This window comes from Oncorhynchus mykiss, chromosome 12 (assembly GCF_057628025.1).
Source record: "Oncorhynchus mykiss isolate SJ-2025 chromosome 12, ASM5762802v1, whole genome shotgun sequence".
NCBI classification, from domain to species: Eukaryota; Metazoa; Chordata; class Actinopteri; order Salmoniformes; family Salmonidae; genus Oncorhynchus; species Oncorhynchus mykiss.
The window spans coordinates 29,048,087-29,074,000 of NC_143033.1; the positions used below are offsets into that span (position 1 = coordinate 29,048,087).

At 44.0% G+C, this 25,914-nt stretch overlaps 1 protein-coding gene across 6 annotated transcripts in view; it reads left to right on the plus strand.

Moving 5' to 3' along the window:
• Positions 1–1,163: 1,163 nt before the first annotated feature.
• Positions 1,164–25,914, plus strand: part of LOC110536836 (cell adhesion molecule DSCAML1) — an 86,226-nt gene continuing 61,475 nt past the window's right edge. For 3 of the 6 annotated variants that reach the window (XM_036937326.2, XM_090192153.1, XM_036937327.2), the window contains exons 1-3: positions 1,164–1,518; positions 16,932–17,252; positions 21,743–21,889. In XM_036937326.2, coding sequence (XP_036793221.2) covers positions 1,266–1,518; positions 16,932–17,252; positions 21,743–21,889 — 721 coding nt within the window. In that variant the 5' untranslated portion in view covers positions 1,164–1,265. Of the gene's footprint in view, positions 1,519–16,931; positions 17,253–21,742; positions 21,890–25,914 lie in introns of those variants that run through there. The other 3 variants (XM_090192158.1, XM_090192155.1, XM_090192157.1) reach the window with 3 other exon arrangements.

Genomic DNA, 25,914 nt, shown 5'->3' on the forward strand with positions numbered 1-25,914 from the left:
TTTAAGTACCTTTGAACGTGGTTTGGTAGTAGGTGCAAGGTGCACCAGTTTGAGTATGTCAAGAACTCCAGCGCTCCTGGGTTTTTCAGTCTCAACAGTTTCCTGTGTGTATCAAGAATGATCCACCACCCAAACGACATCCAGCCAACTTGACACAACTGTGGGAAGCATTGGAGTCAACATGGGCCAGCATCCCTGTGGAACGGCTTCGACCCTTGTAGAGTCCATCCCCTGACGAATTGAGTCTGTTCTGGGGGCAAAGGGGTGTGGAACGCAATATTAGGAAGATGTTCCCAATATTTTGTTCACTCAGTGGATTATGTGTTTGTTGTGTTTATTTTTTTAATCATGCTAGGCAGAACTGCACTGTTGGAGCTAGAAACACAAGCATTTCGCTGCACCTGTGATAACATTTGCAAATCTGTGTACACACCAATAAACTCTAGGCCATAGTGTGCCGCTGGGCCTCTTTAGACTGGAATGTCCTTCGTTGGTCATCAGTCATATGAGCATATTGGTCCTATGATGGCAAGAGTGCAGTGTAATCAATCATTTGAATTTATGCAAGCAAGTCGATATCAGCACGTGTGGGGGTGGTGATATGGTGAAAGCCAAAAAACAAGGCTATTGGTCTGTATGTAAACGTTCAGTTGGCTCAACCAAACAGAGGGATCTCTCAAGTCTCTCCATCTCTCTCGCTATTTCTCTGTCTCTCGGTCTCTCCGTCTGTCTGTCTGTGTGTGTGTGTGTGTGTGTGTATTTGTTTGTTCGTGCGTGCATGCATGTGCGCGAGGGAGGGGGAGAGAGAGCTTTCAGTTGCATGAATTTGCGCGCGTGCTCCGTTGCCGGGGAGAGGAAAGATGAGAGAGACGTGCTTTCATTTTATTAAGTCACTATGCGATTCAGGAGTCCTATGTCCAACCGCCACTCAGCGACTGAGTGAATGCAGAAATAAACAGACAAGTAATATTGTTGATTATAGTGATTTGGTTTTAAAGTATCCAACGGTATCTGGAGTAGATCCATCCAAAGCGGAGAGAAAAGGCCAGTTCATTCCATGTGTTGCACAGGTGGGCGCGCTCACCTGTGTCAGAGACAGTAGCCATCCACCTGTCCGCGTCAATCCGGAGCACACTCCCTCCTTTCCACCGAAAAGTGACCGAATATCCACTCCTCAACTCAACTCGACCCTTAGTGGTTCCATTTGGCGTGTGACGTATATTTTGACCGTGTCTCATTAGACTACGAAGGGAGGCTTCGCTTGCATGTTCTGTAGTCACGTCGAAGGGAGGGGACGTGGGCGGGGCTCAGGCGCTTCTCATTTCCCTGCAATGGTTATCCGGGCAGCAGGGCTGGAGAGACCGCCAGGGAGCATAGTCGCCAGTCCAGCACCGAGACTCGCCTGGCCAAAGACTGCGCCGCACACTTGCCAGGATTGCCAAACATTCCTGAAAAATATACCTGCTATTTATGGCATGTGGCTTGTAACTTTACTCCTGCTGTACTCTCTCCGGGAAGGTAAGAAACACTGTTTTTATGTATTACCTTAATAAATTAAATCTAGTGAGTGTCTCACTTATTCTATCCTGATCAAAAGTACTGTAATAATTACAAATAATTGTAAAGAAACATGGAGATGTAGAAGGAGAACAACTGCATTGATGTAGCCATCATTGGAAGCCATGCAATTAGGAGAGATTGGATTTGAAAATTAAGTGTAAATTACTTTGTTTGTCTACCAAATGCATAGGCCTGTTGTAAAGATGCATGTAGAGGTGTTTTAGGTGTGAAATATATATTTTTTGTCGATGTGTGGCCGTGTGCACTGGTCGGTGATGCCGCAGATGGTGCTGATAGCACGGTTTGTTTTCGCATTATACCAACGAGAGTTATGAATATGTAAAATGGCTGGATAGGCAGAACGAGGTGGGAGAGGGAGATGAAAACAGGTCTTGAAATGCCTGAATTGTTGACTTTTTTTAGTGGTCAAAACTTGAATGGGCACATGTTGTGCAAAGTATTTGTTGAAATCGATTCTTATCATTTTATTTCAGTGTTAGTAAATCATTTTGCTGTGGTTGTTTGGCCTATTGGTGTCGGTTTGTGGGTATGTCTGTGAATGTGTTTTAAGCGCTTGGCTGTGGACACAGGCGCACTATTCTGGAGGTGTGCTGTGGTGATTTTTGGGAGGTGATCTTGAGGAGATTTTTGGCAAGAGTCTGTGTCTGTCAATGAGTAGTTGCCATGTTGAAAAATGAAGTAACAAACCAAAGGCTTCTTATTAGACAAATGATTACACCCAAATTAATTACCCCATAATGAAAATGCAATTACTCTTTTCAGAATTTCTTCGTTTATTTTGTGGACATTATGAGTTTAATTTTCGTTTAACGATTTATCTTTATAAAGTGCTTTCTGTTTTTGACGGGGAAAAATCCTCACATTTCAAAGGCTGATTCAATATGGCTGCAAATCCCGAACGAATTACCAAACTGATCTCTCTTGCTATTACAGTGTATTATAATAATCCTGCAAATCTGCGTTGAAAATAACACAGAAAGTCAACAGCATCTTAGTGTGTAGTCCTTTGTTTAGCCTGTTTGGAGTTATGTATATGCATATTTATGAGTTATAATTTCATAAATGGCATGGGCCTGGAGGATGGGTAGATCTGTTTTTGTTCTTCTTATGTCTTGATATATAGGCCTATCTGACATGTCTGTACTGGAAGGGCAAACCCACGATACAAGCTCACATTGGCGCATACTTTTATTTAGGCTGTTTTGTGTTAATAATTATTTAATTAGGTAATTGGGTGTGAGTACATGTGGACCATTCAAGCATTTGAATGTCTCCCTGAATGCATATCAATTAAAATAATATGAAAAGTCAAGTTAATAAGTAAAGGCACAATGTTCTCATACCAGCATCCAAATGTCTTTTTAAATCTATTTAATTCGATCTTAATTTATTTGACCAAAGAAGACCCCAGATGCGTGGGTGAATATGGACAAGCCCAGGCGTGTTTCCCTCTAATAGCCCACCTGAACCCTGGCTGCGCTCTCTCTCTCTCTCTCTCTCTCTCTCTCTCTCTCTCTCTCTCTCTCTCTCTCTCTCTCTCTCTCTCTCTCTCTCCCTCTCACTCTCACTCTCTCCCTCTCTCTCTCTCTCTCTCTCTCTCCCCCTCTCTCTCTCCCTCTCACCCTCTCTCTCTCCCTTTCTCTCTCCCTCTCTCCCTCTCTCCCTCTCACCCTCTCTCCCTCTCTCTCTCTCTCTCTCTCTCTCTCTCCCTCTCACCCTCTCTCCCTCTCTCTCTCTCTCTCTCTCTGTCTCTGTCTCTGTCTCAGTCTGTCTGTGGGAAAGGGGACAGCCCTCCCTCTCTGCATTGCATTGGGACTGTTTGCTACAAGGTTTATGTGTATAATTGAACTGTGACCATTTATTTGAAGGCAATTGTTATTGTTAAATGGTTCATTTTAATATGTTGCATTTAAACATCTAATTTTTGTTTAATATTTTCCCGTACATACTTGGACCCATTTTACAACGCAAACACCCATTTCAATGGGCTAGTGAATTACTTACAGCGAGACATGGGTTACATAATTGGTCAATTAGCCTACATAAATGAAAGAAACAAATCAAAGAGACCTTATTTTAGTCCAAATGGCTGTGTAATGAATTAGTATTCATTTTCTATATCTTTAGGTGATGAACAGTCATTACATCTTTAGGCTTAAAACCAATAAATTAAATAGGATATTTTATGACTATTATAGCGCTATATTTCATTATTGAAGATGGGAAATAGACAATTTAGTCAATATGGAATTTATTTACCTGACCACCCGTTTGCTATTTTTGACCAAATACAAATTATGATAATCCAACACAGACACACACATTTCAATTATTTATTGCCTAGAATGATGAACAATTAATTATGTATTGATTTCAGAAATGCTATAATTGTTGTAAAGCAGTTTGTATTTTCAGTGTAATTTCTAAGGATGTATTGGTCTATTGATTTTTTTTATAATTATGAAATTAAAATAAAATAAATATAATAAAATGGTCCCGTCAATGGCATTTCGAAATTGAGCTTAATTAATCCAAATATCTGTGGTTATAAGGCATTCCCTCCCCTGTCATAAGCTCCCAGGCTACTGTCACCCTCTCCCCCTCCATACCCAACCCTCCCTCTCCTGTCCTCCATCGTAGAAAATAGAAACATGCAAAATTGGTCTCTCTCAATTTTAGCCCAAATCCCCAGCTGCCTTCTCCCCTCAGCTGCGCAATTAGCGTTGCGATCTGCCGCATCACCCAATGACAGAGCAGTAAAGCGGGTAACAGGACAGAAGAGTGCCAATAGATAATTGCATGGTTTTATTTTTCTAGTCAAATATGCTCATAAATCACTTTTTTTAATATTGAATAATGCTAAAAGAATAAATGCACTGCCTTTATTTGAAACTTCGCCTTGGCTTATGGCCCAGGCTGTAACATAGGCCTAGGCCTACTCACTTCATTTTCTTGTCAAATTGCATTCGTACATTTATAATCAATCACATTTTCGTTTCGGTTATCTGTTGTAAGCTATATACTAATTCTAACACGTGTATTTGGCTCCTTGAATAGCCTAAGCCTGTGCTGTGTGTGTCCTGGGTTCATTAATGAGTCAATATGATTAACCTATTCATAATATGGTGTATACAGTTTGCACTATTGCTTTTGTTATTTTTTTCATTTGAGGCCAAATAATCCTTCAAACTTTAACCCTTTAAAATCGTCCCGCAAACTTTTTCAATGGAGTGCATGGAAAAAAATCGATTTCTATGGCATTGGCCGGGGTTGCCCTTGCCTCTAATGAGGAACTCCGAAATGTACGTTTTACCGCCGTGTAATGGTGATTAATTTAAGCCTACGTAACTTTGTAATAGTATTGTGAGATGTGAACGTTACTGCAGCTGGTGTAAGTGGCGCGTTGCAGTGGTGAGGCTGGCAGGGCGAGCGCAGCGGTTCTCAGAGCGCGCGGAGCGGAGCCATAGAGCGCTCAGCGATAGGATCTTACACGTCTATCATGGCACATCTGCTTTCCTATTCGTCTCAGTCCCCCTGCATCCTCCCGCTCCTCTCTCAACCCGTCGTCACAATGTAGCCTACCCGAATGGGATAAGTTATGTCGAATAAAAATGCATTAGATGATTAGAATGGATAAGGAATGGATAGGCTATGTTTGAAAAAAAGGGATATGAAATATGTCAATGACATGCGTCCTGACGGATGACAGGTGAGGTGTCCAAGCCTTTTATCACCTCGGGTCTTACTGTATTTAGGGAAATGTTTATGTTCTGGCAGGTGGTTGTCGAAGGTATGCTCTCTCTTTCTCTCTTTCTCTCTTTCTTTCATTCTCTCTCTCTCTCCCTCTCACTCTCCCTCTCCCTCTCCCCCCCCCCTCTCTCTCTCTCTCTCACACACACTCCTCCTTCTACCCCTCATCACTAGGCAGAATTAAAGGCTGGGGGAGGGGCAGTTTTATGCAGACTGCTGGGACTTGTGATCTACAGATTTGATATTCACATTAAGAGAGAAACTGGCTGCTTTGATGTAAGGGGGAGCTGGTCCCAGGGGACTGCTGAAGTAGCACACTTTTTCACTGACGCAGCACAGGCCTGGGGGGTGATGGGGTATATGGTGTACAGAAAGCAGGGGGGCAAAACCCCTGCCTTGATTAGATATAACCCCCAACAACCCACCAGCCCAGCTCTCACATCTTCCCACCCCACACCAACCACCTACTTATGCCAGACCCCTAAGGATTATTCATAAGCTTTACACCTACCTCCATCACAGGGAGATGGAGGAAAGGAGAGGTAGGAAGTGGAGTTCCAGGCAGTCTGAAAATGATCCTACATCTGTCTCCATGGGAAGAGGTGCTCCATGATGTGTGACAGAGAGCGAAAAGAGGATGGGGGTTGAGACAGAGGGAGCACTGATGTGGATGCACATGAGCAGAGGGTTAAAGAGAGAACGAGGGAGAGAGAGAGAGAAAAAGGGGGAAGATGGAGAAGAGGAGAAAGCGTTATGCATTTTGTTTGGTTCAGGGACTGCGGGTTTGATGGTGTGTATATGAAAGGGAATGTGGGGGTGTGGGCATTTATTTACCAGCTCATCAGTGTGTGGATTGTGTTTAACACATGATACGATTGTGTGCGTGTGTGTGTGTGGAGTGAGTGTGTGTGTGTATGTTTGTGCATGCGCATGCGCGCGCACACCGGAGAGGCGTAGACCAGCTGTATTATGCATAATGAAGTCTTGCATAGGCAATGGCTTCTGCCTCTCCGACATACATATTCATGGCTCGTTCACAAGCAGGCTGCATAAAATAGTGGCTCAGTGTGTTCTGCGCACACTCACTCCTGCAGCCAGCAAGCCAGGGCTCAGTTCTACCAACACCATTAACAGGCTCCAATGCACTGCAATGAAAACACCTCACAATGAATGAGGGGACATGGATGCATTTCATTATACATATTTCCTATTGTTTTTCCTCATTGTGTTTTATTAGGACTGAACTCCCAGTTCTACTGGTGTCCCCAGATATCAGGTCAACACTGAACTCAGATGCTTTGGACTGAATTTGATTGAAAGGGGGTTTGTTGATGTGTTAACATGACATAGTACATTAATGGCTGGCAGTCAATGCACAGTCAAATGGGATGCTAGAATGTTTTGGCTGAATGATTTGATCCATTCAGACTGACTGTTTTTCTGAGAAGCAGCTCATAATTCCACAAAATGGAGATGGGAAGGCCATTTGAGCCATTAATTAACAACCAGCTCTCACAGTCTCACATCAAAATTAGACATTTATCCATGGTTATCTAATATCAAATTTCGAAGTTGTTACAAACGTAAAATGTCAAAGTCTTTAAGGTTAAGTTTAGGTATTAATGGGCCTCCCGAGTGGCACAGCGGTCTAAGGCACTGCATCGCAGTGCTTGAGACGTCACTACAGACCCGGGTTCGATCCTACGCTGTGACCGGGTGTCCCATAGGGAGCGTCGTCTTTACTTGGTTAATCGCGGTCTAGCGACTCCTTGTGGAGAGCCAGGCGCCTGCAGGCTGACTGCGGTTGTCAGTTGAACAGTGTTTTCTCCGACACAATGGTGGCTTCCGGGTTAAGCGGGTGGGTGTTAAGAAGCGCGGTTTGGCAGGTCATGTTTCGGAGGACGCATGACTTGACTTGCCCGTTGGCAGTTGCAGCGATGAGATCCTAAATGAAAAAGGGAGTAAAATACAACTACAAAAAAAAAATACTTAAAAATGAAAATTTTAGGCAATAACTCTGAAATCTTAAGGTTAGGCATTAACTCTGAAAGGTTAAAAACCTGCCGAATACTGAATTGTATCACAGGTGACCTGGCTGTTAATTAATAGTCCGGATGGTTTCTCCTTCCATTGACTTGGATGGAAGTCACTTGCCCCCAGTTCACCCCCTCAAAATACAACCAACACACTGTAGTCTGTACAACATAGTATGTTGTGTATATATTTTTTTGTCACATGCCAGTGCCACCATGGCAACCCCTCTGTCTCCACCCAGTGTGAGCGTTCCCTAAATTCCGCTTGTGGCATGTTTATGTGGTGTGTGTCTGTTTGTGACAGGCTTTGAGTGGGCTGGTTGATCCCACCCCCCTCTCTCACCCACTCCCCACTCGATCCTGCCCAGTAACCCCTCTTTTAACCACCCTCACCCCTCCAGCCCCCAGGCCCCTAATCTAAAGAGGGGTGGTCCTGCTGCCCAGCCCCCCCAACCTCTCAGCCTGCCTTTCCCCCCTCCACCACTCCACCCCTCCACTTTAGTCCTCTCCCCATTGGGAGATTATAGATATTGTCATCTTTAATATGGGCTTTATGCTCGGGGGCCATTATCAGTAATCTGCAGAGGGGAGGGAGAGGAGGGGGGCATGGCTCGTGCATTGGGGTGGGGGAGCATGTCTGACCTGGATTCTGCAGTCCACCATCAGATGGACGGCTAGAGTTCATATTTACCATCTGTAGCATGCTGCCCTCACCTCATATCTAACATCAATATTATGTTGAGCCCAGACCATAGAGCCAGGAGTGAGTGCTACTGTTCTTTCAAGGGGACATGACTCGTGGCATTATGAACTAGCCCTTAGGTGGGATTATATAGCCCATGGAAGCATCACTATCCATAGGAGGAGATCTTACTCCAGGGTTAATCTCTAGACTCTGTCTGTGGATCTGATCTTACTCTTGGGTAAATGTATAGAATCTGTCCATAGTGCTGATCCTGTGAGAAAAAGCTTCATAGTTTGATGTGTTGCTATCACCACCATCTTAACCTACAAATGTAACCAACCTGTATGTAAACAGCACAACGTACACACTAGCATACACAAATTTACATTAAATTAGCCTAAGTGTTTACTCTAGGGGTACTAGAGAGCCTGGTGCAGATGGTTTGGACAGTAGTGTTCGAGGGGCTGGACTATAGAGAGAGAGAGTCTAGAGGTAGAGGTGAATAAACCCTCGCAATGCTGCCGGCCCAGACGGCATCCCAAGCCGCTTCCTCAGAGCATGGGCAGACCAACTGGCTGGAGTGTTTACGGACATATTCAATCTCTCCATCTGCCAGTCTGTTGTCCCTACTTGCTTCAAGATGTCCACCATTCTTCCTGTACCCAAGAAAGCGAAGGTAACTGAACTAAATGCCTATCACTCCGTAGCACTCACTTTTGCCATCATGAAGTACTTTGAGAGGCTAGTTAAGGATCATATGACCTCCACCTTACCTGGCACCCTAGACCCACTACAATTTGCATACTGCCCCAACAGATCCACAGATCACTCAATCACCATTGCACTGTATACTGCCCTATCCCATCTAGACAACAGGAATACCTATGTAAGAATGCTGTTCATCAACTACTGTATATCTCAGCCTTCAAAACCATATTGCCCTCCAAGTTCATCACTAAGCTCAAGGCCCTGGGTCTGAACCCCGTCCCTGCGCAACTGGATCCTGTACTTCCGGACGGGTCGACCCCAGGTGATGAAGGTAGGCAACAACACCTCCGCTATGCTGATCCTCAACATGGGCGCGTGCTCAGCCCCCTCCTGTGCTCCCTGTTCACCCATGACTTCGGGGCCACGCACATCTCCAACTCAATGATCAAGTTTGCAGACGACACAGCAGTGTTAGGCCTGATTACCAACAATGACGAGACAGCCTACAGGGAGGAGTTGAGGGCCCTGGCAGAGTGGTACCAGGATAATAACCTTTCCCTCAACGTCAACAAATCGAAAGAGCTTGATTGTGAACTTCAGGAGACATCAGAGAGAGCATGCCCCCATTGCACATTGTCGGGACTCAGTGGAGAGGGTGAAAAGCTTTAAGGTCCTTGGTGTGCACATCACTGACAACCTGAAATGGTCCATCCACAACCTCAGGAGGCTGAAGAAATTTGTCCTGCCCCCTAAGACCCTCACAAACTTTTACAGATGAACCATTGAGAGTATCTTGTCTGTATCACCACCTGGTACGGCAATTGCACCTTCCGCAACTGCATGGCTCTTCAATGAGTGGTGTGGTCAGCCCCACTCATTACCGGGGAAAATTGCCATCCCTCCAGGACATCTACAGCACCCGGTGTCACAAGAAAGCCAAGAAGATCATCAAGGACCTCAGCCACCCGAGCCACGGGCCTGTTCACCCTGCCACCATCTGGAAGGCGGAGATAGTACAGGTGCATCAAGGCTGAGATCGAGAGACTGAAAAACAGCCATCAGACTGTTAAACAGTCACTACTAGCCGAACTCCACCCAGTACCCTGGCCTGAACTTAGTCACGGTTACTAGCCAGCTACCACCCGGTACTCTACCCTGCATCTTAGAGACTGCTGCCCTATGTACAGTGCCTTCAGAAAGTGTTCACACCCCTTGACTTATTCCACATATTACTCCATAATGACAAAATGAAAACGTGTTTAGAAATGTTAGCAAATGTATTCAAAATGAAATACAGAAATATCTAATTGACATAAGTATTTGCACCCCTGAGTCAATACAGTGATTACAGTTGTGAGTCTTTCTGGGTAAGTCTTTAAGAGCTTTGCACACCTGTATTGTACAATATTCCCCCAACTTAATACTTTGTATTCAGGACAGTTTTTGCTGTTTTACTTTAAAAATGCCTTTTTGCAAATAGGATGCACACTTTAGAATAGCATGCATCCATTATTCCTTCCTTTAACTCTGCCATTTAGGTTAGTATTGTGTAACTACACAAGCCATTAAACTCTGTAACTCATGGTGAAATCCCTGAGCGGTTTCCATCCTCTCCGGCATCTGAGTTAGTAAGGATGCCTGTATCTTTGTAGTGACTGGGTGTATTGATACACCATCCGAAGTATAATTAATTAACATCACCATGCTCAAAGGGATATTCAATGTCTGCTTAAATGTTTTTACTTTTACGCATCTACCAATAGGTTCCCTTCTTTGCTAGCCATTGGAAAATCTCCTTGGTCTTTGTGGTTGAATCTGTGTTTAAAATTCACTGCTTGACTGATTGAGTCCATGCAACTTATTATGTGACTTGGTGAGCACATTTTATATACTGTATTCTAGTCAATGCTCATCCTATATAACTACTGCTGTACACACCTTTTCTATTCATATACTGTCCATACTGTCTATACACACCATCCTCTTTAAAAAAAAATATTTCACCTTTATTTAACAAGGTAGGCCAGTTGAGAACAAGTTCTCATTTACAACTGCGACCTGGCCAAGATAAAGCAAAGCAGTATGACAAAAACAACAACACATGGGATAACAAACAAATAGAAAAATCTATGTACAGTGTGTGCAAATGTAGTAAGGTTAGGGAGGTAAGGCAATGAATAGGCCATAGTGGCGAAATAATTTAGCATTAACACTGGAGTGATAGATGTACGGATGATGATGTGCAAGTAGAAATACTAGGGTGCAAAAGAGCAAAAAAAGAAATAACAATATGGGGCTGAGGTAGTTGGGTGGGCTATTTACTGATGGGCTGTGTACAGGTACAGTGATTGTTAAGCTGCTCTGACAGCTGATGCTTAAAGTTAGTGAGGGAGATATGTCTCCAGCTTCAGTGATTTTTGCAATTCGTTCCAGTCACTGGCAGCAGAGAACTGGAAGGAAAGGCGGTCAAAAGAGGTGTTGGTTTTGGAGATGACCAGTGAAATATACCTGCTGGAGTGCGTGATACGGGTGGGTGTTGCTATGGTGACCAGTGAGCTGAGATAAGGTGGGGCTTTACCTAGCAAAGACTTGTAGATGACCTGGAGCCAGTGGGTTTGGCGACGAATATGTAACGAGGGCCATCCAACGAGAGCATACAGGTCGCAGTGATGGGTAGTATATGAGGCTTTGGTGACATAACGGATGGCACTGTGATAGACTACATCCAATTTGCTGATTAGAGTGTTGGAGGCTATTTTGTAAATGACATCGCCGAAGTCAAGGATCGGCAGGAGAGTCAGTTTTACGAGGGTATGTTTGGCAGCATGAGTGAAGGAGGCTTTGTTGCGAAATAGGAAGCCGATTCTAGATTTCATTTGTATTGGAGATGCTTAATCTGAGTCTGGAAGGAGAGTTTACAGTCTAACCAGACACCTAGGTATTTGTAATTGTCCAAATATTCTAAGTCAGAACCGTCCAGAGTTGTGATGCTAGACGGGCAGCAATCTGTTGAAGAGCATTCATTTAGTTTTGCTTGCATTTAAGAGCAGTTGGAGGCCATGGAAGGAGTGTTGTATGGCATTGAAGCTCGTTTGGAGGTTTGGTAACACAGTTTCCAAGGAAGGGCCAGATGTATACAGAATGCGTAGAGGTGGATCAGAGAATGACCAGCAGCAAGAGCGACATCATTGATGTATACAGAGAAGAGAGTCGGCCCGAGAATTGAACCCTGTGACACCCCCATAGAGACTGCCAGAGGTCCAGACAACAGGCCCTCTGATTTGAAACACAGAACTCTATCTGAGAAGTAGTTGGTGAACCAGGCGAGGCAGTCATTTGAGAAACCAAGGCTATTGATTGACAGAGTCGAAGCCTTGGCCAGGTCGATGAAAATGGCTGCACAGTACTGTGTTTTATCTATGGCGGTTATGATGTCATTTACGACCTTGAGCGTGGCTGAGGTGCACCCATGACCAGCTCAAAAAACAGATTTCATAGTGGAGAAGGTACGGTGGGATTCGAAATGGTTGGTGATCTGTTTGTTAACTCGGCTTTAGAAGACTTTAGAAAGGCAGGGCAGGATGGATATAGGTCTATAACAGTTTGGGTCTCCAGTGTCTCCCCCTTTGAAGAGGGGGATGACCGTGGCAGTTTTCCAATCTTTTGGGATCTCAGACGATACGAAAGAGAGGATGAACAGGCTAGTAAATAGGGGTTGCAACAATTTCGGCAGATCATTTTAGAAAGAGAGGGTCCAGATTGTCTAGCCCAGCTGATTTGTAGGGATCCAGATTTTGCAGCTCTTTCAGAACATCGTCTATCTGGATTTGGGTGAAGGAGAAGCGGGGAGGGCTTTGGCAAAATGCTGTGGGGGATGCAGTGCTGTTGGCCAGGGTAGGGGTAGCCAGGTGGAAAGCATGGCCATCCGTAGAAAAATGCTTATTGAAATTCTCCATTATTGTAGATTTATCGTTGGTGACAGTGTTTCCTATCCTCAGTGCAGTGGGCAGCTGGGAGGAGGTGCTCTTATTCTCCATGGACATTAGTGTCACAAAACCTTTTGGAATTAGTGCTACAGGATGCAAATTTCTGTTTGAAAAAGCTAGCCTTAGCTTTCCTAACTGACTGTTTATATTGGTTCCTGAATTCCCTGAAAAGTTGCATATCGCTGGGGCTATTCGATGCTAATGCAGTACGCCACAATATGTTTTTGTGCTGGTCAAGGGCAGTCACGTCTGAAGTGAACCAAGGGCTTTATCTGTTCTTAGTGTTTTAGTTTTAGTTTTTTGAATGGGGCATGCTTATATAGATGGTGATGAAAGCACTTTTAAAGAACAACCAGGCATCCTCTACTGACGGGATGAGGTCAATATCCTTCCAGGATACCCGGGCCAGGTTGATTAGAAAGGCTTGCTCGCTGAAGTGTTTTAGGGAGCGTTTGACAGTGATGAGGGGTGGTCAAACCACGGGCCCATTACGGACATAGGCAATGAGGCAGTGATCGCTGAGATCCTGGTTGAAGACAGCAGAGGTGTATTTAGAGGGAAAGTTGGTCAGGATGATATCTATGAGGGTGCCCATGTTTACAGATTGTAGAACGGCCAGGGTGCTAAACAAATCCCAGTTTAGGTCACCTAACAGTACGAACTCTGAAGATAGATGGGGGTAGAATAGATTCAGGGCATAATGTACAGACAAGGGTATGGTAGGATGTGAGCACAGTGGGGGTAAACTTAGGCATTGAGTGACGATGAGAGAGCTTGCAACTCTGGAGACACCAGTTAAGCCAGGTTAGGTCTCCCCATGTGTGGGGTGTGTGACAAAAGAGCTATCTAAGCCATGTTGGGCTGGCCTAGGGACTCTACAGTGAAATAAAACAATAATAACTAACCGAAACAGCAGAAGACAAGACTTTAGAGAGAGGCATGTGTAGCCGAGTGATCATAGGGTCCAATGAGCAATAGTAGGTGAGTCAGGGAGCTGTTCGGTAGTCGCTACTATGCTAAGCGAGCGGGAGGCACGAAGTTCAGAATGCTAGTGGGCCGGGGCTAGCAGCTGTGTCTTCGGCGACATCGCAACGGAAAGGCCTGTTGAAACCACTTCGGACGAATACATCGGAAGACCAGTCGTGATGGATCGGCGGGGCTCCGTGTCGGCAATAAAGGGTCCAGGCCAATTGACAAAAGAGGTATTGTAGCCCACAAATTAGCGGGTATACCTCTTCGGCTAGCCAGGAGATGGGCCTAGCTCGAGGCTAGCTCAAGGCTAACTGGTGCTTGCTTTGGGACAGAGGCGTTAGACAGCAGTAGCCACTCAGTTACAGCTAGCTAGCTGCCATGATCTGGTGCAATGGCCTAGAGCTTGCAGGAATCCGGTGATGTGGTGGAGAAAAGCAGTCTGATATGCTCTGGGTTGATATCGCGCTGTGCAGACTGGCAGGTATTGACCGAGCTAAAGCTGGCTGGTGTCCGAGCTAAAGGTGAAGACCGCTAGCTGTGACTAACAGTGACTACTAGCTAGTAGCTAGTTATCTGGCTAGCTTCTGATGGAAGTTCCAGTTATAACGAATACAAATAGCAGATCCGTACCACATTGGGTGAGGCGGATTGCAGGAAAGTGTATTTAGATCATAGTGAGTTGAAGTCGGAACTTTACATAGACCTTAAACTCAGTTTTCCCAATTCTTGACATTTAATCCTAGTAAAAATTCCCTGTCTTCGGTCAGGTAGGATCACCACTTAATTTTAAGAATGTGAAATGTCAGAATAATAGTAGAGAGAATTATTTATTTCAGCTTTTATTTCTTTCATCACATTCCCAGTGGGTCAGAAGTGTACAAACACTCAATTAGTATTTGGTAGCATTGCCTTTAAATTGTTTAACTTGGGTCAAACATTTCGGGTAGCCTTCCACAAGCTTCCCACAATAAATTGAGTGAATTTTGGCCAGGTTTGTAGGCCTCCTTGCTTGCACACGCCTTTTCAGTTCTGCCCAGAAAAGTTCTATGGGGCTTTGTGATGGCCACTCCAATACCTTGACTTTGTTGTCCTTAAGCCATTTTGCCACAACTTTGGAAGTATATGCTTGGGATCATTATCCATTTGGAAGACCCATTTGCGACCAAGCTTTAACTTCCTGACTGATGTCTTGAGATGTTGCTTCAATATATCCACATAATTATCCTGCCTCATGATGCCATCTATTTTGTGAAGTGCACCAGTCCCTTCTGCAGCAAAGCACCCCCACAACATGATGCTGCCCCCCCGTGCTTCACGGTTGGGATGGCGTTCTTCGGCTTACAAGCCTACCTCTTTTTCCCCCAAAGATAATAATGGTCATTATGGCCAAACAGTTCTGTTTTTGTTTCATCGGACCAGAGGACATTTCTCCAAAAAGTACGATCTTTGTCCCCATGTGCAGTTTCAAACTGTTGTCTGGCTTTTTTATGGCGGTTTTGGAGCAGTTGCTTCTTCCTTGGTGAGCGACCTTTCAGGTTATGCAGATATAGGACTCATTTTACTGTGGATATACATACTTTTGTGCCAGCTTCCTCCAGCATCTTCACAAGGTCCTTTGCTGTTGTTCTGGGATTGATTTGTACTTTTCGCAGCAAAGTACGTAAATCTCTAGAAGATAGAACGCGTCTCCTTCCTGAGAGGTATGACGACTGCATGGTCCCATGGTGTTTATCCTTGCGTACTATTGTTTGTACAAATGAACGTGATAACTTCAGGCGTTTGGAAATTGCTCCCAAGGATGATCCAGACTTGTGGAGGTCTACAATTTTTTGGCTGATTTCTTTTCATTTTCCCATGATGTCAAGCAAAGAGGCAATGAGTTTGAAGGTAGGCCTTGAAATACATCTACAGGTACACCTCCAATTGACTCAAATTATGTTAATTAGCCGATCAGAAGCTTCTAAAGCCATGACATAATTTTCTGGAATTTTCCAAGCTGTTTAAAGTCACAGTCAATTTAGTGTATGTAAACTTCTGACCCACCGGAATTGTGATAGAATGAATTATAAGTGAAATAATATGTCTGTAAACAATTGTTGAAAAAATGTGTCTTGCACAAAGTAGATATCCTAACCGACTTGCCAAAACTATAGTTTGTTTAACAAGACATTTGTGGAGTGTTTGAAAAACAAGTTTTAATGACTCCAACCTAAGTGTATGTAAACTTCCGATTTCAACTGTTTGAAAAAAAACGACGAAACCGACTGTTTACATGGGACAAGACAAACACACGTCTGACTGCTACGCCATCTTGGATTGGGTGTATATTTATATATATATTTATATTCCGGACTCTGACATCGCTCGTTCTGATATTTCTTAATTCCTTGCTTTACATTTTTAGGATTTGCGGGTTTTGTTTTGTATTGTTAAGTATTACTGCACTGTGGGATAAAGGATATATGCGTTACATATTTTGGGGAATGGTGAGATGGATTTGTGCATCCACATATGTCCATCTAGCATATAGTCCTTTCTCTTCTAATCGTCCCCTTCTTGATTCTGAATTGTGGGTACTCTCCCTTTATCTCTCTGATGGGGTTGTGTACCCCTAATCTGAGCACCCAGTAGGAACACTCCTGGTGTGTCTGTGTGTGTGTGTGTGTGAGTGTGTGTGTGTGTATGTGTGTGTGTCTGTGTGATAAATATGAAAGAAGATTAAACAGACTTAACTCTGTGTCTGGCATACACATTCCAATCACATAACTGTGTTTTTTCTCTTGGTGTGTGTCTGTGTGTGTGTAGAGGTAGAGGCCTCCTCCCCCATCCACGTAACCCACCAGAGGCTTTAGCTCAAATCCCTGGCTTTCTGCATCACATGACTGATGTTTGCAGCTGGGCATTTGACATACATTTGTTCTGATTATTTTGCTACACATTTGAAGGGCATTCATGTTCCTCCCCTTTTGTTTTATTACATCTGATTATGTGTCATTACTTTTCAATCTCCGTTTTACTCTTATCGTAATTTTTTATTGAATAACACGCGGGTAGAGTTCCAAATATGTATTTTGAATATGGAGCTCAACAGTGTTTTTCATGCAAGTCGTTATCTGTTGTTTTGCAACAGTGACACTTAGCTTATATAGTTCTACATGTCACTGACTTTTCTCTACCCTACCTATTACTAACTATCCTATCTCTCTCCCCATGCAGTACACAGTGAGGATGTGGGCTCTACCAGGCTGTACTTTGTGAACGCATCCCTCCAGAGGCTGACCTACTCCAGCTCGGTGGGGGTGTCTCTGCCCTGCCCGGCGGGCGGCACCCCCACCGCCATCTTGCGCTGGTACCTGGCCACCGGCGATGACATCTACGACGTGCCCCACATCCGCCACGTCCATGCCAACGGCACCCTCCAACTCTACCCCTTCTCACCCTCTGCCTTCAACTCCTACATCCACGACAACGACTACTTCTGCACCGCAGAAAACCAGGCTGGCAAGATCCGAAGCCCCAATATCAGAGTTAAAGCTGGTGAGGAGAGGGGAGAAGGGGGCGGGGGGAGAACATAAAAAGCAGAGGGGAAAAGAGTGAATAGGAGAAGAGAGGACAGAATGAAGGGACAGGTGAAGAAGGGAGGGGGAGAGGAAGTAGAGAGGTGAGATAATAGAGGGTGTTGATGCAGAGTGACAGAACTAACTAACTAAGAGGGCAGCGATAGAGGTTTGATGGCAGAAGGGAGGGGAATGATGGAGAGAGAAAATGTAAACAAGCAAAAGGCAGGGAGTGATTGACAGCTGCCAAAAGCCTGCTGGCCACAGCACAAGCCACTCAGAGAGGCACCTGTACAAACCCTGGTCCCAAATCCAGACCGACCTAGAACACAGTCTACTCTGCTGGGACAGCAACTGTAACACAACAACTGTAACAACTGTAACACAACAACTGTAACACTGAACTTTGTTACACACGACACAACCATTTAACCCCATCACCATGGTGAATTGGGGCCACCAACCTGTACCCCTAGTTATACTCCACAACCTTCATCTAATCCCTTATGCTTCAACTGGTTTGAACTGTCTGGCCCACACACATAGATATGTACATGTGCAGTATGAGTCATATAAGCACCAAAAAACAAATCACTAATGACAGTATCTATGCAGATGTTGCTGATACTGCTGCTGGTTGCTATGCCATTCCTAAAGCATCAGCTGACTTGCGTGATGTTTCCCTCCATCTTTGTATCTCTATTTCCATCCGTGTCATTCCTTCTCCTCCTCCTCTCTCCTTCCTCCTCTCACATTGTCCTCTGGTACCATGCTAAATATAACCGCAGCAGAACACTTCATTCATTATCTCTCATTATGAAACCTAATTGGTGCACTCCATTGATTAGACTTCATGCCAGTGCTATTTAACAAGGTGGACCTCTTATAAAACAACACAGGTTATTGCTGATGTGGGATATATTGTACTGTAGATAGCTCTGTGCCTGTTCATCCATTTGATCTATTTCATGCAGTATCATATACTGGACAAACTAAGTGGAGGTGAGATGGTCAGTTGAATCAGTTTGTCAAGTGGTCACCTTTACAGTTCTCCTGGACTGTAGGTTCTCCACAACCTCTCTTGTTCCGCCTTCCTTCCTACCTCTCCCACTCTCTCTCTCCCTCCCTGTCCATCATTCACATCAGGGCAGACAGTCTCTTCCCCGTCCCTCCTGCTGTCAACATCTGTTTTCCTATTCTGCCTCCCAACACCGACCTGCACTAATACATATTCCTACTAATACTAATACTAGCTAGCCAAGCCAGTGGAGGATTATGGAGGGAGAGAGAGAGAGAAGCGAGAGAGAAGAGAGAAAGAAGAGAGAGAGAGAAGCGAAAGAGGGAGAGAGAGAGAGACTGATCTGAGCTGCACGGCAGCCGGTCGGTCTCTCCTCGTTGCTGCTGCTGCCATCATTCCCTCATGACCCAAAAGCCCACCCCCAGGAGACAAGGGATTAGCATTTACAAAACCTTAGCAGCCACGTCCCATATCCAGGGAATTATGTATGGTCAGGGAGTTATGTATGGTCAGGGAGGTATGTATGGTCAGGGAGGTATGTATGGTCAGGGAGGTATGTATGGTCAGGGCGTTATGTATGGTCAGGGAGGTATGTATGGTCAGGGCGTTATGTATGGTCAGGGCGTTATGTATGGTCAGGGCGTTATGTATGGTCAGGGCGTTATGTATGGTCAGGGAGGTATGTATGGTCAGGGCGTTATGTATGGTCAGGGCGTTATGTATGGTCAGGGCGTTATGTATGGTCAGGGCGTTATGTATGGTCAGGGAGGTATGTATGGTCAGGGAGGTATGTATGGTCAGGGAGGTATGTATGGTCAGGGCGTTATGTATGGTCAGGGCGTTATGTATGGTCAGGGCGTTATGTATGGTCAGGGAGTTATGTATGGTGAGGGAGTTATGTATGGTCAGGGAGTTATGTATGGTCAGGGCGTTATGTATGGTCAGGGAGGTATGTATGGTCAGGGAGGTATGTATGGTCAGGGAGGTATGTATGGTCAGGGAGGTATGTATGGTCAGGGAGGTATGTATGGTCAGGGCGTTATGTATGGTCAGGGAGGTATGTATGGTGAGGGCGTTATGTATGGTCAGGGCGTTATGTATGGTGAGGGAGTTATGTATGGTCAGGCTGTTATGTATGGTCAGGGCGTTATGTATGGTCAGGGAGTTATGTATGGTCAGGGAGTTATGTATGGTGAGGGAGTTATGTATGGTCAGGGCGTTATGTATGGTCAGGGAGTTATGTATGGTGAGGGAGTTATGTATGGTCAGGGCGTTATGTATGGTCAGGGCGTTATGTATGGTCAGGGAGGTATGTATGGTCAGGGAGTTATGTATGGTCAGGGCGTTATGTATGGTCAGGGCGTTATGTATGGTGAGGGAGTTATGTATGGTCAGGGAGTTATGTATGGTCAGGGAGTTATGTATGGTGAGGGAGTTATGTATGGTGAGGGAGTTATGTATGGTGAGGGAGGTATGTATGGTCAGGGAGGTATGTATGGTGAGGGAGTTATGTATGGTGAGGGAGTTATGTATGGTGAGGGAGTTATGTATGGTGAGGGAGGTATGTATGGTCAGGGAGGTATGTATGGTGAGGGAGTTATGTATGGTGAGGGAGTTATGTATGGTGAGGGAGTTATGTATGGTCAGGGAGTTATGTATGGTGAGGGAGTTATGTATGGTGAGGGAGTTATGTATGGTGAGGGAGTTATGTATGGTGAGGGAGTTATGTATGGTCAGGGCGTTATGTATGGTCAGGGCGTTATGTATGGTGAGGGAGTTATGTATGGTGAGGGAGTTATGTATGGTCAGGGCGTTATGTATGGTCAGGGCGGTATGTATGGTCAGGGAGTTATGTATGGTCAGGGCGTTATGTATGGTCAGGGCGTTATGTATGGTGAGGGAGTTATGTATGGTCAGGGCGTTATGTATGGTCAGGGAGTTATGTATGGTGAGGGAGTTATGTATGGTGAGGGAGTTATGTATGGTGAGGGAGTTATGTATGGTGAGGGAGTTATGTATGGTCAGGGAGGTATGTATGGTGAGGGAGTTATGTATGGTGAGGGAGTTATGTATGGTGAGGGAGTTATGTATGGTCAGGGAGGTATGTATGGTCAGGGAGTTATGTATGGTGAGGGAGTTATGTATGGTGAGGGAGTTATGTATGGTGAGGGAGTTATGTATGGTGAGGGAGTTATGTATGGTCAGGGCGTTATGTATGGTCAGGGCGTTATGTATGGTGAGGGAGTTATGTATGGTGAGGGAGTTATGTATGGTGAGGGAGTTATGTATGGTCAGGGAGTTATGTATGGTGAGGGAGTTATGTATGGTCAGGGCGTTATGTATGGTGAGGGAGTTATGTATGGTCAGGGCGTTATGTATGGTGAGGGAGTTATGTATGGTCAGGGAGGTATGTATGGTCAGGGTGCTGTGTTAGAGTTAGGTCAAAGGGTAGTGTAATGGGGTAACTTGGTTTGTAGTTAGAGTATTTGGAGTATAGGTGTCATATGTTTCACTCTCACTCCTGGTGCTGATGCTGTAGCTACAGTAGAGGAAATAAACCAACCCTAGCCTACTTTCTAGATATCCATCATATTATCTACATTTGTCATTTCGGTGAACAATCTCTTTACTGCATAGTTACAGCGGGCAATTATTCAAATGTAGATGATACAATTTCCATCTGAGTATATTTTATATGTCTAATCCCTGTTCCTATATCATATTATTATTTAGACATATTTATATGTCTATGTATGTCTATGTTTCTCTATGTAAAGTGGATGTAGTAATGTGTATTGATGTGTTGTTATACTGCAGTAGGATCCCAACGTTAATGCAACGCTGCCTGTTCGCTACACTATACTGCTGTTACCAGGGAGGGGGCTTCCAAAGCAGTTTCTTAGCAACCTTCAAATATGTCCTAGCTTCTCCTGATTTCACTAATTAGTTAATGCCCATTCAGGAGAGTGTAAAATATTGCATGAACATGCATGAACAGTGCACCACCACTACTACACATCCCAATGGTTTTATTAAGCTGGGTTGTTATCTCTACCGCAGGGGCTTTAACAGAATCCACTTATTCTGTCATATTTTTTATATTGAGTTGTATACACGACAATAGATAGTTTCTGGTGTTGATTGTAGCTAGCCAATCATGTTTATGTTAATCCTTCTCAGAAATTGAGTTGAAAACAGATGTACGATTAGTGTTATTGATGTGTTCAAACAATATCCAAAAACCGAATCTGAATTGTTCCCAATATGTTTGCACATTTAATATTATTAGTAGATTATTTTGCAATCCATTTCATGATTATTACAATATTGACTGCCAGAATACATCTTATGTGTTCCACTACAACTCTAGTATTCGCTTTTTCCTAAACCAAAATAAGACTTTTAGATTCTCACACCACCTCCTTAACACTTTGTCTCTCTCTGTATAATAGTGTTCAGGGAGCCGTATACAGTGCGTGTTGCAGACCAACGCTCCATGCGGGGCAACGTGGCCGTGTTCAAGTGCCTCATTCCCACCGCCGTGCAGGAGTACGTCAGCGTGGTGTCCTGGGAGAGAGACACTGTCTCCATCGTCCCAGGTAGGACATCATGGGACAGAGAGGGGTTGGGGGGGGGGGGGGGGGGGGGCTGGGTAAATGGCTGGGTAAAGGGTAGTGTTATTAGTCCCATCTGTAAGGGTTTTGTGTGAGTTTGTGAATAAATGTGTCCATATGGCTGCTATTTACAATGCATTCAAAACAAAAGCAAGGGTGAAGCAAGATGCAGTTGTGGTTGTTGTTTTTGAGTGTGTGTGTGTGTGTGTGCACGTGTCCTTCTGTATGTTTTGGAGGCATGATGATGAAGATGATGATAATGATGTGCTGCTGCTTTGCTCTTTGTATCTCCTGACCTAACTCTAACTCCTGTCTGCTGTCTGTCTGCTCACTGTTCTGGATCACTGATTCTTCCTCCTGCAACTCTCTCCATCATTTCTCCCTCTCTTTGACTTTCTCTCTCTTCATCTTTCTCTCTCCCTTTTCTTTTTTTTTCTCCCCAATTTTGTGCTATCCAATTGGTAGTTACAGTCTTGTCCCATCGCTGCAACTCCCGTACCGACTCGGGAGAGGCAAATGTCGAGAGCCTTGCGTCCTCTGAAACACAACCCAGCCAAGCCGCACTGCTTCTTTACACAATGCCCTCTTAACCCGGAAGCCAGCCGCACCAATGTGTCGGAAGAAACACCGTACACCTGGCGACTGTGTCAGCATGTATTGCGCCCGGCCCGCCACAGGAGTCGCTAGTGCGCGATGGGACAAGAACATCTCTGCTGGCCAAACCCTCTCCCCTGGACCACTCGGGAGGCCCCTCTCCCTATTCTCTCTCTCTTCTCTTGCCTCCATCCCTTTCACTCTCGAGCTCCATTGCTCTCTTCCTACATATTCCCCTAACTTTTGACCTTTTGACCTCTCTCTCCACCTTAACCACTCCCTCCCAAACCTTGTCTCTAGCCAACTATCTTCATTTATCTGTCCCCCGGTCTAAACTGATTGACTCCATTGTTTGTTCATTTCTATTTATTCCCTTCTGTATTGTTATCCTAATTTAGATCCATTGCGTCTTTTCCTAACATGCCAACGAGCCTTTGACCTTTTTTCAACTTCTACAGTATGTCTCCTGTATTTTCCTCTCTATCATGTACATTTCTACATTCTCCTTGGATCCCTCCCTGTCCCACATTCATCTTCATTAACCTCAATCGTGTGTGTGTGTGTGTGTGTGTGTGTGTGTGTGTGTGTGTGTGTGTGTGCACATGTTAGTGTGTTTATTGTTGTTTTTGTGATATGTACAGTACCAGTCAAAGGTTTAGACACACCTACTCAAGGGGTTTTTCTGTATTTGTACTATTTTCTTCATTGTAGAATAATAGTGAAGACATCAAAACTATGAAATAACACATATGGAATCATGTAGTAACCAAAAAAGTGTTAAACAAATCAAAAATATATTTTAGATTTTAGATTCTTCAAAGTAGCCACTCTTTGCCTTGAACTCGGTGAAGCATTTATTTGGGCTGCAATCTGAGGTGCAGTTAACTCTAAGGAACTTATCCTCTGCAGCAGAGGTAACTCTGGGTCTTCCTTTCCTGTGGCGGTCCTCATGAGAGACAGTTTTATCATAGTGCTTGATGGTTTTTGCAACTGCACTTGAAGAAGTTCTTGAAATGTTCCGTCTTGACTAACCTTCATGTCTTAAAGTAGTGATGGACTGTCATTTTTTCTTTGCTTATTTGAGCTGTTCTTGCCATAAAATGGACTTGGTATTTTACCAAATAGTGCTGTCTTCTGTATACCATCGTTACCTTGTCACAACACAACGGATTGGCACAAACACATTATGAAGTTAACTTTTAAATTAAATTTTAACAAGGCACACCTGTTAATTGAAATGCATTCCAGGTGACTACCTCATGAAGCTGGTTGAGAGAATGCCAAGAGTGTGCAAAGCTGTTATCGAGGCAAAGGGTAGCTACTTTGAAGAATCTCAAATATATTTTGAACACTTTTTTGGATACTACATTATTCTATATGTGTTATTTCATAGTTTTGATGTCTTCACTATTATTATACAATGTAGAAAATAGTACATATAAAGATAAACCCTGGAATGAGTAGGTGTGTCCAAACCTTTGACTGGTACTGTATATATAGTTGTCTATATTTGTGTGTTTAGGGGAAGTTATTGCATTAATAGTGTACATGTGTTAAATATCCTTAGTTATCATGGATAATGCAACAGATAACAATAAACATCTCCAATGCTGTGACGTGAAACTCTTTTACAATAACAAAGTGGAAGGTGGAGAGGGAGAGAACAGAGAGGAGAGAAAGAGGCAAAGAAAGAGAAGCAAGGAGGGTAGTGGGGCAAGAACAGCCTCAGGACCTGGCAGATGGCGTTCTATATACATGCATAACACACACACGCACGCACACACACACACACACACACACACACACACACACACACACACACACACACACATAGACTGTGCGAATGAATGTTTGGTGTATGTTTGAGACGCATTATGCTTATGTCAGTTACGAGGAGCTTGGACAGACTACCTGGCATTTATATCATCTTTCACCTTTTATGTATTTCTTATCAGCCTGGTTTTACTGTATCCATTTCTAATTATTGTAATATATTTCAGTGATAATGCCCATGAAGACGGTGTTTGGAGGATATATTGGCACGGGTGTTGTTAGGCCCGAGACAGTCCCACATAAACACCGGCTTTGCATTATCGCTTTTACCAACATCTTCAAAGAATGATTGACATATTTTCATTAAAAACTTTATTTTGATGAATTTATTCATACTATTTAATTCTTCCACAAGATATACAGTAGTCCCGACACAAAGATTAGGTTGCTACCGAAGCCGGGATAATTTACAGTCAAGTCAAACAGTGCAACCAGAATAACAACAAAGTAGCTGCATTTGCATTTGTTTAAGCGGTTTTCTGTTTATTTGGATACATCCTTAACAATGACCTAATAATGCACGATTTCGCCTGGCGTAGAAAATGTGCTCACCCGTCAGGACACTGTTGTTCAGTGGAGCTAGCCAACAACACAGCTAACACAATCACTTGTGTGGGGCGGCAGGGTAGCCTAGTGGTTAGAGCGTTGGACTAGTAACCGTAAAGGTTGCACGTTTAAATCCCCAAGCTGACAAGGTACAAATCTGTCGTTCTGCCCCTGAACAGGCAGTTAACCCACTGTTCCTAGGCCGTCATTGAAAATAAGAATTTGTTCTTAACTGACTTGCCTAGTTAAATAAAGGAAAAATAAAACTTCAAACTGAAGCTGGAAAGACTCTAAACTAGATGCACTTCGGTTAGTTTGACCTGTTTTCTCTTGATAGTTCTTTGTATATATCCATAAAAATGATGCTGATTCATGATTTCGACTGGCTGAGAAAAGCTGCCTGCCTGTCTGTCTCATCCCGACTCCCGAAACGTTCATTACTATGGGACAGCTGGAAATCTAATTTGAATATTGAAACAATGTTGCAAATGTCGGAGAGACAGACAGCAAGGTTTATACAAATCTCTGCTGTTGAAAAAACTAAATGTTAGTCTAAAAGAAGTGTGAGATAATGTCTAGATGCTTTTTATAATTGACATCAAGTTAATAAATCGCCTGGCTGGGCTGACGAGACAGTGGATTGCGTAGTCAGATGGAATAGAGTAAACAGGCATTTCAACGTCATAGATTTAGCCGGTGGTAACTTGTGAAATAGACTGCGGCTGGAATGTTGTTTTAACTAATCAGAATTCAGGATTAGACCCACCCATTGTGTAATGCATATTACACAACATTTGAGTGTGATTCCATGTATAGTTTGTATATTGGTTGTAGAGAGTGTATGTTGTTATTGCTATACTGTGGCTTTACTGTGGCTGTACTGTACTGAGGCTGTACTGTACTGTTATGTGGCTGTACTGTGGCTGTACTGTACTGTGGCTGTACTGTGCTGTGGCTGTACTGTACTGTTATGTGGCTGTACAGTGGCTGTACTGTACTGTTGTGTGGTTGTACTGTGGCTGTACTGTACTGTACTG